The sequence below is a fragment of the Crocuta crocuta genome, unplaced genomic scaffold (genome assembly GCF_008692635.1).
Source record: "Crocuta crocuta isolate KB4526 unplaced genomic scaffold, BGI_CrCroc_1.0 scaffold443, whole genome shotgun sequence".
NCBI lineage: Eukaryota > Metazoa > Chordata > Mammalia > Carnivora > Hyaenidae > Crocuta > Crocuta crocuta.
Window position 1 is genome coordinate 1,173,525 of NW_027529446.1, and position 13,478 is coordinate 1,187,002.

Consider the following 13,478-nt stretch of genomic DNA (forward strand, 5'->3'; position numbering starts at 1 on the left):
GGCCACTTGTGGGGAGACACGCCTGCCCCCTTGACGGGCCCTTAGCTCCATGGGCAGGTGCGGACGGGGGTTTGTGGGGAGAGGCTGGGGCGTGGTGACGGCGGCGCCCACCCCAGGCGGCTGCTGAGGCCTGGCACGCGGCCGGCATGAGCAAGGTTCCATTGATGTGATGGCGACTCCTTGCCGATGGTGCCACACGGACCGTGCGTGGGGCCTGGGGGGTGGTCAGTGGTGCCTGAGCAGGGCCCAGCCCGACCCTCGTGCCGCTAGGGGTCCAGGGTCTCGTGCGAGTCGTCCAGGACCAGCCGCACGGGCCTCCCTGCAGTCACCCCAGCCTCACCGTCTGCCCCAGACCCCTGCTGTTCGCCTTCAGCCGTCGTCACAGGAGCGTTGAGGCGCACCCAGCTGCAGAGAGAGGGCTCACGGCCACCAGCCGTTCCCCAGGTTCCCAGATACCGTTTCCTGCCGCCGGACACAGCGGGAGGCGCCGGCAGGTGATCCTGGTCCCCGGAGCCGCCCGTGCCAGGCGGTCCTCGCCGCGGCCCCGCTGCCTGGAAGACGCCCGCTGACGAGTCTTCGCTCGGTCCTGGTTGCCGCGCTCTAGGCTGTGGGGCTGTGGTCGGGACCTTGCCTCTCTTTTGTGATCTGATTCATTCTGAGGAAATTCGAGTGTGTCCAGAGGTCGCAAGGAAGTACAGTGCTCCGGACCCCCGCTGTTTACCGCCCTCTGAGCGGGGCCGCCAGCGTCTGCTGTTCCTGCACCGCTTGCGAGCAGACCCTGGCAGCCTGTCCCCTGTGCCTCCGTCCCTCGCCCGCTGTCTCCTGTCCCGGGGTCCCGGCCAGGACTCTGGGCAGGACCTCTGCGCCCTCCTGGTGCGCCTGCGTGGCCACTGAGCTTACACTCACCCTGGACACCGGCCTTCCCCTCCTGGCCACTGAGAAGTGACCTCAGGCCACCTCGGCCCACATGGCCCACGTTTGTGGTGCTCACTGATGACCGTTCTCCCCGCTTTCACCCCACAGGTTACCCGGTGGCCCCCGCGGGGTGGGGTCTGCACTCTCCTCTCCTGTGTATTTGGGGTTGGATCCCTTCATTGCGGCTCCACATACGATGACCTGACCCATTTCTGCTTAGCTTGTGTTGACATGGCTTCGTCACGGGGGGCCTGTTGGGCCGCCTCCTTTGCCTGCCCTTTTGGGGCCACTTCCTTCCTCTTCAGCATGACACGAACTTGCAGGTGACCTTGGACTTCTCGGCTGTCACTGCAGGGTCGGCCATGTCTCCAGGGTCCGGGTCGCTCCTGGGGCGTGGCACGGCACAAGGGGACCCTGGGGAGGCGGCCTCGCCTGCAGGGCCGCAAGTCCCCGGGAGACAGGCTCAGGGGAGGGAGGTGCATGTCCGGGGATGCCCGGCGGGTCCCGAGGGAGGCGGGCACATCTGAGTCTGTACCCACCGCCGCCTCCTGCGTGTGCTCCCAGACCTGCCCCAGCCCTGGGCCAGGGCTGTGCCGGTGATGTCAGCCAGGGACTGTGACGTCACTGAGTGGAGAGGGTCAGAGAAGGGGGTTCATGGGGCCTCTGCCAGGGGAGCTGGCCCTTGGCCCTGACAAGATGGGGGATGCCCTAAAAACCATGGCAGGTAACTCAGCAGAGGCGGGTGCTCGCAGGGGAACACCACTCCTGCCCAGAGTGGTCTCTGCGAGACCCGCTGGGTGCGGCAGCAGCCGGCCGGCAGCTTCCAGGGGCTGCCTGGGCGCTGGGCTGTGGTCCCCGCAGTGGGGGCAGGGGACCCATCCTGCTGTGGGATTCCTGCCCCGTGTCAGGAAGCGGGGGCCAAGTTGGTGCGTGGGGACTGGGTTTATTTTAGGCCCGAGTGAGGGATGGGAGGCCCCTTCCCCCAGGAAGAGTATTTTTAGCTCTGGCGCTGGGCCTGGGCCCACAGCAGACACTTCCGCTCCCCTGGGGCCTCGGGTTACGCGCCCCCCCCCCCCCCCCCGCAGGCCGGGGGNGGGCCCCTGCCCCTCCCGGGACCTGGAGGGGCATTCTTCTTCTCAGGCCCTGGTCCTGGCCCTGGCTCAGCCTGTCCCTGCTTCCCACGGGCCAGCATGTGATTCGCTCTTGCCACTCCCCTGCGGTTCCCACCTGGCGTTGAGTACCCCGAGAGGACCGGGGTGCCCCGTGTGGCCCCTGTTGGGGGGATGGCCTGCCGGGGCATGCTGACTTTGGCCACCTTCCATAACATTTGCAAGTCTGTGCTGCCTTCAGGGTTGTGGGGTGGTGGCTCTTTTGTGAATAGTCGTGATGAACGGGGGCTGGTGTCCTCCGGGCTGTCCGTGGACGGGGTCAGAGTGAAGGGTTGCTCACCTGCCTCCGTGGCACCTGCTGTCCCCTGCGAGCGGCGACCCCTGTGGTAATGGCACCTATGGGAGCAGACCCCCCCGGGCCAGCACGGGGCTTGGGGGAGTGCAGTTGGGGGGCACCGGCGTGTGTCACCTCCGCTGTCGCACCCGGTCGCCTTGTCTCTGCTGCCTGCTGGGCCGTTGGGGCTCCTTTCGGACCATGAGGCCACAAGGGGCTGCTGGGAGGCATACACAGAGGGAGCCTGTTGTGGAGTGGGGAGACTGGTGGAGGGGGCTGCCAGACCCCGGACCCCCGGCGTCACCGGGGTCTCACAGGGGACCCTCTGAGCTGCCCCATAGGCACATGGGTCCGCCTGGCCCACAGAGGGCGCTCTGCACACCCAGGAGGGTTTGCACCCTGGATCACGAGGCCTGGTGGAGATGCCCCTGCCAGTCTGGGGGGTGGGCCAAGGGCACCTCCCACCTGGAAGTGCAGGTGGGGGCCACTGCGCAGGGCACGAGGGGGCTGCCAGGGACCGCCATGTGCTGATGGCCGAAGAGGGGCCTCCTGGGAGAGCTGGGGGCTAAGGTGCAAAAGCAGAAGGCCCCCAGAGGGGCTGCTCCTGCGCGCCTCGGGCCAGAGGGTACACGTCCTTCCTGCCCCATGAAAGCCTGTGTGCAGGTGGGGTGGGGGTGGAATCCAGAGCTGCGTCTGGCTGCCTGCAGCAGGGCCGCCGAGCCTTCCCCAGACCTGTGCTCTGCACCCCAGCCTCCCCAGCCCCGAGCCGATGGCCAGGCCCGGCCTGAGCTCTGGTGTGCCGGGAACGGGTGGCTTCCAGAAAGCGGAGACCCTCCTGTCGCGCAGGAGGTGCCCAGAGTTTGAGAAGCTGCGTGCCAGGCCCCAGGACAAAGACCACATCTGTCATTATTTGCCCCGAGCGTGTGTCCCCCGGGCTTCTCTGTGTGGAGGCCGGCCCTGGCGGCTGCTCCTGTGTGGCCCCAAGGAGGTCCCGCTCCCGGCTTTCGCCACATTTCTTTGATGCTTCCTCTGCGGGAAGGTCACCCGAGTCCGCCGGCATCAGGACAGTGGATCGTGAGATGCGGGCGAGTTCTGTCTCCCAGGGTGTCTCCTTGGAGCCTCTGCTTCCCGTGGATTTTCCATCTGATTGACTCGGCAGCGTGTGTGTATGTGTGTACATGGGCGTCCGTGTACCTGTGAGTGTGTGTGCATATGTGCACACATGTGTAGTCTTGATTACTTTGTCACAGAAAGAAAATCTGATTGGAAACCATCTCTGAGTGTCTGTTAGCGGGACGGTGGGTGGGTTCCGGCGACCCCTCACTGTGGGACCCGGAGCCTGCGGGTGTGTGACTCGCACGTGGGTTCTGTGTGCGCGGGGCCTCCACACGGGGGCTGGGAGCCTGCGGCCCTTGACTCTTTACCGAGGACAGGTGTGTTTTGTGCAGCTCTCATCCCGGCTGATTACCGTCTCGGGGGGCGCTGGTCTCCTGCCCGTTTCTGCCCCGTCCGGCCCCCCGGTGCTCGCAGACCGGGCTGTGTGCACGCCCCTGCCGCCGGGGCGCCCTTGTCCGGGGGCAGCTTCGGGCCCCCTGCTCAGCCCTGTTCCATACCCGCTGCTTCAGACGGGGTCACTCTCAGGTGTCTGAGGCCTCCGCCCTTGTCTCCGCTGGGGGATGACACTTGTGTCTGGAAGTAACGCAGGCATTCAGGGAGACGCGGACCCGAGGCGCACCCGCCCGGACGACGGCCCGGGGCCGGCGGGCACGGGGAGCTGGGCCCTGCTGCGCCCTGTGTGGCCTTCCAGAACGTCGTGCCGCCCGTTGGAAGTTTCCTTCTGAACCGGCAGGTGGGCCCCCAGGGACCCCCAGGTGTGCACCGAGAGAAGCAGAAGCATGTGTCCACACACACACTTCCCAACACCCGAAGATGGGCACAACCCAGCTCCCCCGACCGATGAACAGACACACTTGGTCCACTGTTCACGCGCACGTCCCTCGGCCGCGAGCAGGAGCGAGGCGCCCCCACCTGCCCTCCCGTGGACGGAGCCTAAACACACGACACTCAGGGAGGGAACCAGACAAGGGAGGCCACGCAGGTGTGAATCCATGTGTGTGAAAGGTCCAGAACAGGCTCATCCCCGGATGGGAAGGAGGGTCATGGGGGCTGGGGGATGACTGCTGATGGGGACAGGGGTTTTTTTGGGTAATGGAATGTTCTGGAATTGGATCATGTTGATGGTTGAGTAACTCTGAATGTATTAAAGACCCGTGAATTGTACACTTTTGAAGGGTGAGTTGTACGGTATGTGGATTCTATCTCCGTAATGCGAATAACAATAAACTAGGGACTTAGAAGCGGAAACAGGCAGCCTCCATCCTCCGGGGGAGAGAAGTGCTCCCTGGCTCTTCTCGTGGGGTGGATCTGATGCCCCCCCATGCGCGGGGGGCAAGGGTCTGGCACAAGCTCGGGAGGGCGGCTGCAGGTGGTAGAAGACTTTGTTCTAGTTGTAAACTTGAGATTACGGTCTGTCTGTGTAGACTCGCCTTCAGGTGGACAGAGGGACTCGCGGCGTCTCTGGGCGCACATGGTGGGCGGGGGACAGTCCCATCAGCCCCAGACGTGCACGGTCCCTCCTGGGTGGGCCCAGCCACCCTCCCGAGACCCCAGTTCCCCTTGCCTGTTCTAGGCCACGCCCCTGATGGAGTGGGGAAGTTGGGGGTCCCTGCAGACACCCTCCTTTCTGTCTGGGCGCTGTTCCCGGCTGGTCGTCACCCAGGGTGCACTGGAGTGATGGCCCAGGGTCCCCAGGGCACACCGGAGCAACGGCCCCCAGGGCAGGCAAGGCCTTGCTTCTTGCTGACCAGGGGATCTTAGGGCGCGAGGGCTGGAGTGGGCGTCCGGAGCCGACGCAGTTTTCTGAGCGATGTGGACTCAGGCGCGCGCATGTTGGGGCATGTGTGCGCGCCACACACTGATCCCCTCCGTGGGGCGCCCCTGACCCTGGGCCGGTCAGTGACGGGGGACTACTCGGGGTCAGGTGATACCATCCCTGCCTCCCCGGGGCATCCGGCAGCAAGGGTGCTTCTGCGAGCTGTCACCCACCCCACCCCCCCAGCCTCAGAGTTAGTGTTGTTCCCTCGGTGAGGCAGCTGCCTGTCGCTGCCCGTGCTGAGCCCTGCGGCGCCACGCTGCCCTGTCTGCTGCCGCTTGGGCCACAGCGATCACCCATGGATGGTCAGGTGCACGGCCTAGCGGGATGTGGGAAGGCGTCCAGTGCCTGTGAGGCAGGGTCGGGTGTGAGCTGGCTTGTGGCCCCTGGCACTGCACTCCTATCTGAGGGGGGGTGTGTTTGGTGGGGGTGCTCACAGGAGCGCGCTGGTGGTTCTTGAGGGGAGCCCTCAGCTTCGGGGGGAGCCGCCGGCAGGGGCTGATGGAGCAGGCGTGCCGGAGGGGCCCGGTTGGCGCCAACCACAGCCTACAGGACTGGGGTGGGTTTGGGGAGGGCTGGGCCTGGGGACACAAATGTGTGTGTGTGTGTGCGCGCGCGCGCACCTGCCCCTCACCCCACCCAGCGTGGGTGACTGCCGCCTGCCGCCTACATCCTGGGGGCTGCTCAGTGCCTGCCCTGCCCTCCGCGATGCCAGCTTCATACCCAAGGGGCTGAGGCTGGTCTCACCCCAGGTGACCGCAGAGCCACAGGCTCCTGGAACTAGTCCCGGGGACATCATGGGGGGGGTTCAGTGGAGGGGGGGATCAGTTCAGAGGCCTCTAGGTCAGTGGTGAGGGCCTGTCTCCCGACCTCGGGCACATGTGCTCTGCCATCTCTTTTTACTGAGAGCAGACCCTCAGCTTGGGGAGAGGGCCCACCCCTCCCTGCACCCAGCCTTGGGTTCCACATCTGGTTTCAGGGCTCTAGGGCCTCTGTCACTTGATTGGCCCTCACCTCTGCCAGCAGAATTGTGCTTGAGCTGTGGGGCGGGGGTCACGCGACCGGACATGTGCAATGCACAACGGCCCGAGTCACTCCGCCCCTGTGCCCCCCTGAAGGCCCTGGGTCACATCTGTGCCCTGAGAGACCTTTCCAGGACGCCGCTGCGCTGCACAAGCCTTGGTGGTGTGGCCCTCAGCTGACACCGCCCTCCTGGGCGTCCCTGCCGGTCTGGGCTCTGGACCCTGGGGCTGCTTTGGGGACGGGGAGGTGTGGGAGGAGGTCAGATCTGGCCTAACCTGTGCCTTTCTTTCTCTGCCAGCCGGGAGCCACAAGATTTGAGGCGGCGGGACCAGTCAGCAGAATGTGCCCTCCCCCTGCATGCGACCCCGAGGCCACCGAGATGAGCGCCACGGCCGGGCCCTGGCAAGCGGCCACGTCTCACTAGCGGGGAGCCCGCCGGGCCACCATGGTGTACTAGCCCCGAAGCGCCGCCCGCAACCTCAGGTCTGCACAGACCCGGGACTTGCTCGGCAGCAGAGTCACCGTGGAGAGGCCAGGGTACCACAAACTTATGGATTTTGACAAGAAAGGAGGGAAAGGGGAGTCGGAGGAGGGTCGGAGAATGTCCAAGGCCGGCGGCCGGACCAGCCACGGCGTCCGGAGCTCGGGGACCAGCTCGGGGGTCCTGATGGTGGGCCCCAACTTCCGGGTCGGGAAGAAGATAGGCTGTGGCAACTTCGGGGAGCTCCGGCTAGGTGAGCCCACTCGTGTGTGTTCGGGGTTTGGGGGAGGGACAGCCACCCTCGGGACCCCGGCCACTGCTCACAGATGGCTTCCAGACTGTCGGGACTGGGAATTCAGGTACGTGTGAGTTTCTGCTCCTAAAGGAGGTGGCAGTGCCAGAGGGGCGGGCACCCGGCCTCCCCCTGGCGTTGCTGAGGGTCGCTTCTGGGGGGAATCTGAGGCCCCTTATCGGGGGGACCCACGCACAGCCGTTTGTTCCTAGCTGGTGGGTGTGGGTACGAGGTGAAATGAGAGCTCGGGAACCGCAGGCAGAGCCGGGGCCGGTGTCACTGGTGGCCCCGCGGGGCGGGGTTGATGTCCCCGTCCTGAGCCGGAGCCATACCGCAGCCGCTGCAGAGGCTGCCACGATTGGGCTTGGGCCATGGAGTCTCACTGCCTGTGTGTGGCTTCTGGAAGCCCCAGGCCGGCGTCCCGTCTCCGTGCGCGGGTTGGAGGACGGCCAGGTGCCCGGCTCCCACAGCGGGCGCGTCTGTCTCGGTAACTGACCTTCCCCAGCACACGGGACCAGCCGTGCCGGGCCCGGCCCGCACAGCAGGGCCCCCAGCGGCCCGGCGACCAGTCCGCAGCTCATGGCACACGGAGCCGCCCTGACACACCCCTGCCCCACACACGTTCGCACAGCCAGACCGGCACATGGCAGGCCGGGTCCCCGCCTGCAGCTGGGCGTCCGGACCGCAGCCTCTACCGCAGGGGTCTGCGCGGACAGAGCGCGAGTGCTGGGCCGCAGCTGCAGCGGCTGGTACCTTAAAACGCTTTCTAAAACTGAGGTACGTGTTCTTTTCGGCCCGGCTTCTGCCCAGCGTGGTTCTGCGAGTGTCCCCATGGTTGGGGGTGGGGGGGCCGGTTGCTCTGTACCCTGTCCGTCTGCGTGGCTGCACCTCACTGTCCACATCTGTCGTCCTGCTCAGGGACACTCAGCCGGGTGTGGTGACTGAAACTGGCCCGAGTGGCTTCTCCAAGTCTCGCGCACAAGGGTCTGTCAACGCGCCAGGTTGGGGGGGGTGTCGATGAGAAACTGCCAGACTCGGTTCCAAAGCGATGGTGACGTTTCTCAGCTGCGGGCTGCCTGTGAGGGCCCGGGGTGCCCCCGCCTCGCCAGCGTCCGGGGGGTCAGGCTCTTCCGCTCTGAACGCGCGCGGGGGCGTGAGGGGCTTTTGGCGGCGCCTCCCGGAGCTGGCGGCCGCGTTCTCCCGGACGAGCTCCTCTTCATCGTTGTGTCCGAGTTTGGTCCGCGCCGTTTGGGGTGGTTTTCTTTGTGCTAATCCTGATGGGGCCTCACGGAGCTGCCGGGTGTGCGGAAGACTCCCTCGGTTCGTCGGAAAAACCAGGCGTTACTCCGGATTTTCTGTGCCTCCATCTCCGTCCCTTCGCGTCATCAGACTCCAGCTGCCCGTGTGTTGAATGTTTGGAGCGTCTGCAGGCGCTGCGCGCTGCTCTCCGGCTGCTCTCGGCGGCTTTTCTCTCCGCCTCAGCCTGGCTCCCTCTGCTTCCTGGGTGAGCTCCCCCTTCTTTGTGCCGCTGGTGGGGCCGCTCCGGTGACGACTTCCCTTCTCCGTGGCGTCGGTCACCGCTCACCCCCACTGCCCCCTCTCGGGATCTCCTTTCCGCTGGGCCGTTTGCTGTTAGACCCTCACGTCTGCTTGCAGCTGTCTCACGGGCCAGCTCTCCGGCGCCTCTGACTGTTTCCCTTGTGGCCGCCTGGCTTGCCGCGCACGGCACGTTAGTGGCAGCCCATGTGGCCGCGGCCTGGGTTCTGCCCCCTCCTGGAGAGCCTCTCGGTGGCGCGAGGCCCGCTTCCGGCTCCGCTGGGGGCGCTGAGGGCCGGCCTTACTCAAAGGCTGGAGCCGCCCAGTCCCAAGGTGAGTCCTGGGTTCTCGGCCACATGTCGGGAGGTCAGGGCGGCCTCTGCGCGCTGGATGGCCGTGGCTCCGGCCCTGTGTGGGCCCAGAACCTTCCTCCTGTCCGGCCTCCGGCCTCTGTGCGCCCAGGGAGGCTGCTCACGTTGGTGAGGCTCCCAGAGCCCCGAGTGCCTGAAGCCCTCCTGCGGCCTGCACGGCCCCACACGTGCGGACACAACGCGCACACACACGCACGCACGTGCTCTCGCCCTTACCTCAGGCCGGACTCCGGGAGATTGGCTCTTCCTGAACTCATGTGCGCAGTCAGAACATAAAGGTTTTTTCGACAGGGCGCAGTGGCGTTTGCTGTTACCGTAAAGGATCAGTAGACCGTGTGCTCACGAGAAAACGTGGGTACGAGCGAGGCTGGGTGGCATGGGCAGGGCACAGCCGGCAGTGCGCCGTTTCAAGGCCACGGCACCTGGGATACAGATGCTCCGATTAAACACAGGCGAGAGAGGTGCCTGGCGGGCTCAGTCGGAGAAGCACGTGGCTCTTGACCTTGGGGTCATGAGTTTGCACCCCACCGTGAGCTGTAGAGATTACTTAAAAGTGGGCAAGAGACGTGAATGGACACTTCACGAAAGCAGACAGCCGGACAGCCAGGGAGCTCGGGAGGCCTTCCCTGTGGGAGCGCCCGTCCGTGTGGCTGCCACCGACAGCAAGGGAGCTGGCCCGCCCACGGGAGGTCCCGTGTGGCACCGGTCACATCGGCCGTGCCTGGAGGAGGACTGGGAACGGGCGGCTGCCCCCCAGGGTGACCGGGTAAGCCGGGCCCTGTCCCCAGCGAGGGACCTGCTACCGTGTGGGTTTGGGAGGATCCAGGAAGGAGAGAACGTGCCAGACCATGCTACCTAACGGCTGCCTCTCGGGACGTGAAAGTGGAGAGTGACCGTGCAGGGCCGTGCCTGGTGGCCACGCTTTCCGTCCTGATGCAGGGCTGGCATCGTCCAGGATTCTGCATCCGCCAGGCCCTGCGTCCGCCACACGGACGGTGTGTGCGTCACGTGTCTCCTGGGAGGAGCGCCGAGCGCACCTGAGCTTGACCCGCGGCCCCAACCGGCTGGGATGTCGAAGGGACAGCCTCCTGGCGTTTGTGCCTTAGAAATGCTGCATTTTTTTTTTTTTTTTTTTTTAAATAAAAATAAGCAAGAGAGTGAGAGGGAAAGTACTAACCCGAGGCCACACAACAACCAGTGGCCACCTTGGGGTCCCGGCTCCCAGCCAGCCTCCTCGCACTCCTGCTGTCTNAGGGAGATCCAGCAGCACCTGGGTGGCTCAGTGGGTTGAGTGCCCGACTCTTGATTTCGGCTCAGGTCCCAGGGTCATGGGATCCAGCCCACATCGGGGTCTGCGCTGAGCATGGAGCCTGCTTGAGACTCCCCCTCCCTCCCCCTCGGCCCCTTCCCCACTCGCGCTCTCGCTCTGTCTCAAAAACAAACAAGAAAAGGTCAGTGGGTGACAGGTGTGCAGGTACGCGGTGGGACTGAGACCGGGTCGCTGGTGTCTGTAGGCGGCGAGGCTGTGGGCCTTTCCTGCACCAGTTTTGCTTTGTTTTTTGGTTTGAAACTTTCATAACACAAGAGGCAAAACCTATTTTTTATCAAAACCCAGAGAACAGAGCTTGAAGGGAACGTTCTTTCCCCGCTGAGGAGAGTCCATGGAGAGCCTCTTAGTTGTCGAGCCAAGGGGACCGAGGCCTGCGGGAAGACGGGCTCCTCTGCCCACCCCTCCAGACCGTGGCAGGAAGCGGGAGAGGCGGAAAAACCGGCTGGGGAAGTGGGCTGGGGCCGAGCCCACCCAGCACGATGCCGCACACGCGGCCGCCGCGGCGACCTCTCAGGAACCAGTTAGAAGTAAAGTTTTCTGTTCGAGCAACAAAGAGTTGGAAAATAAAAATTTAAAAACAACACCGTTTGTGTGTGTGCCCAAACCAGCCCAGGGCCTCTGGAGTCAATGTCACGAAGGATGTGCAAGCGCTCCGTCCGCCGGGAACCGGAAACATCAGTGAGAGGAGTTAATCCCCGAGTCGTGGCTGGGGGGGCCTGGTGCTAGGATGTCCCCCCCTCCGCCTCTCCCGCAGGCCTGAGGTGACGTCTCTGCAGCCTTCTGGGGACACTGATGGGCCGACTCTGAAACGGCCACTTGGAATACAGGCCCTAGAGCAGCCGACACAGAGCCAGACACCCCCACGCTGGGCGCCGGGGTGGCACAGACCCCTCCGAGCACCCGGGGTGGGGCAGTGACCGGTGCAGTGGACTGACAGGCGTGGGGAGCCCCGGCTGTGCCCTGTGAGGCGGCGCTCAGCCTTGTCTGCCACCACGTGGGGGCGGTGTCGCCCAGACTGTGCACCGGGACCGAGGAAGCCGAGGCCTGGAAGGGTCTTACTCGGGACAGTGCGACAGACGGTGGTGGAGCAGGGGTACCGTGTGGGGCCGTGTTTGTGGACTTCAGGGCCCCGGGAGGCCAGCCCGAGGGCGTGGTCAGGACAGTGCTGGGAGGGGCGCGGGTACACACGTCGCTGTGCATGGTAACGCCCGCCAGGGCTGGGGGTGGCCCCTCCGTCACGCAGCAGGTGGGTGCCAGGTGTCTGCACACAGGGAGGCCGGACCCTTCACGGGAGCCCCGAGCTGCCAGAAGGTCGGTCTGGGGTACCGCGGGCGTCGTGGACTCTAGTTCTGACAGCTCTGTGAGCTTGGGCTCCCGGGGGTCCTGGGGGCTAGTGATGGGCTTGGGCCGGCCGTGTGCCCCGGCTCTGTGTCTGCAACCCGGGAGGCACACGGTCCCAGCCCCAGGCCTGGTGAACTCCGTTGCCCCGGGAAGCCACCCAGGGACTCCGCCTCCCGGGTGCCGCCGGGCAGGGTGTCACTGGAGCACAGGCACGGGCCAGGGGCCTGGGCAGGGAGCTCCCCGTGCTGATGGCCAGGAGGAGGGTGTGGAGCACCTTGGGTGAGGCCCTTTCAGGACGTGGCCAGGACCAGCCTCCTCGTGGGGCTTCTTGCCAGGGGCCTTGCTCCGCAGTGGTGGGGGAGGGGGAGCCAGGAGGGTTGGGTGCTGGTCAGGTGGCCTGGAGGGGGGGCCAAGGCACGGACGCCTCCTGGTTCTCAGCGGTGGGAGCTGAGGGGGGCCCCCGGGATCACCATGGTTCTGTTCTCTTTTTGTTTTTGTAGATGGGAGAAATTGGAGCGAGCTGGTGTGCTGTCAGGAAGGATGCCATAGAGAGGAGTTGGGCAGCCCTCCTTGAGTGGGCGGGGCGGGGGTTGGAGGGGGACAGAGGGCTGGCCGGCAGGGGGCGCTGCAGGATGAGGGGGTGGGCACATGAGCACCCCCACAGTGGGGTCGGGTCTCGTAGGCGTTCTTCTTACTCCTAGGAGTGGTCAGGTGGGGGGGAGCTTGGTCCCTGGAGGGGTGGGGGCCTCCTCCCTGCAGGGATGGGGGGGTCGTGCGGCTGACAAGCCTCTCTTCCGCAGGGAAGAATCTCTATACAAATGAATACGTAGCTATTAAACTGGTGAGTCCAGGCCCTCGCTCCCGCCTCCCAGCTGGGCCCCAGCCCCTCCCTGTCCCCTGCTTGCCGGGTCTCGGGGGGAGGGGCAGGCGCACACCTTGGGTGACCTGACCATGTCTACCCGCCCTTCCCAGGAGCCCATCAAGTCCCGGGCCCCTCAGCTGCACCTGGAGTACCGCTTCTACAAGCAGCTCAGCGCCACAGGTACCCGGCCGCACAGTGCAGGGGTGGGGTGGGGAGGTGCCTCGCAGCAGGGTCCTCACGAGTCCGGGTACCCTCCCCTGCAGAGGGCGTCCCTCAGGTCTACTACTTCGGCCCGTGCGGGAAGTACAACGCCATGGTGCTGGAGCTGCTGGGGCCTAGCCTCGAGGACCTGTTTGACCTGTGTGACCGCACGTTCACGCTCAAGACGGTGCTCATGATCGCCATCCAGCTGGTGTGGGCGTGGGGGCGCTGGGGGGGGAGCTGGGGACAGACGGGGGGGGGCGCCGGGGNCCCCCCAGATCACACGCATGGAGTACGTCCACACCAAGAGCCTCATCTACCGCGACGTGAAGCCCGAGAACTTCCTGGTGGGGCGCCCGGGCACCAAGCGGCAGCACGCCATCCACATCATCGACTTCGGCCTGGCCAAGGAGTACATCGACCCCGAGACCAAGAAGCACATCCCCTACCGCGAGCACAAGAGCCTGACGGGCACGGCGCGCTACATGAGCATCAACACGCACCTGGGCAAGGGTGAGCCGTGCGCGGGCCGGGCGGGGGGAGGGGGGTGCGGGCCGCACTGACCTGCTCGTCCCCCCCCCCTCGGCCCCCCACAGAGCAGAGCCGCCGCGACGACCTGGAGGCGCTGGGCCACATGTTCATGTATTTCCTGCGTGGCAGCCTGCCCTGGCAGGGCCTCAAGGTGGGCGCGGGGGCGCGGGGCCAGGGGCACGGGCTCGGGGGCGCGGGCTCGGGGCGGCTTCGGGTGGGC

General features: G+C 65.8%; 1 protein-coding gene across 1 annotated transcript in view; it reads left to right on the forward strand.

Moving 5' to 3' along the window:
* Nucleotides 1–1,559: 1,559 nt before the first annotated feature.
* Nucleotides 1,560–13,478, forward strand: part of CSNK1G2 (casein kinase 1 gamma 2) — a 13,462-nt gene continuing 1,543 nt past the window's right edge. Inside the window, 8 exon segments of the mRNA XM_077760670.1 lie at nucleotides 1,560–1,639; nucleotides 6,612–7,047; nucleotides 12,465–12,505; nucleotides 12,637–12,706; nucleotides 12,790–12,938; nucleotides 13,006–13,240; nucleotides 13,324–13,417; nucleotides 13,419–13,478. The exon segment at nucleotides 13,419–13,478 is cut by the window's right edge and continues 151 nt beyond it. Of these exon segments, the coding sequence (XP_077616796.1) occupies nucleotides 6,864–7,047; nucleotides 12,465–12,505; nucleotides 12,637–12,706; nucleotides 12,790–12,938; nucleotides 13,006–13,240; nucleotides 13,324–13,417; nucleotides 13,419–13,478 (833 nt within the window). The 5' untranslated portion in view covers nucleotides 1,560–1,639; nucleotides 6,612–6,863.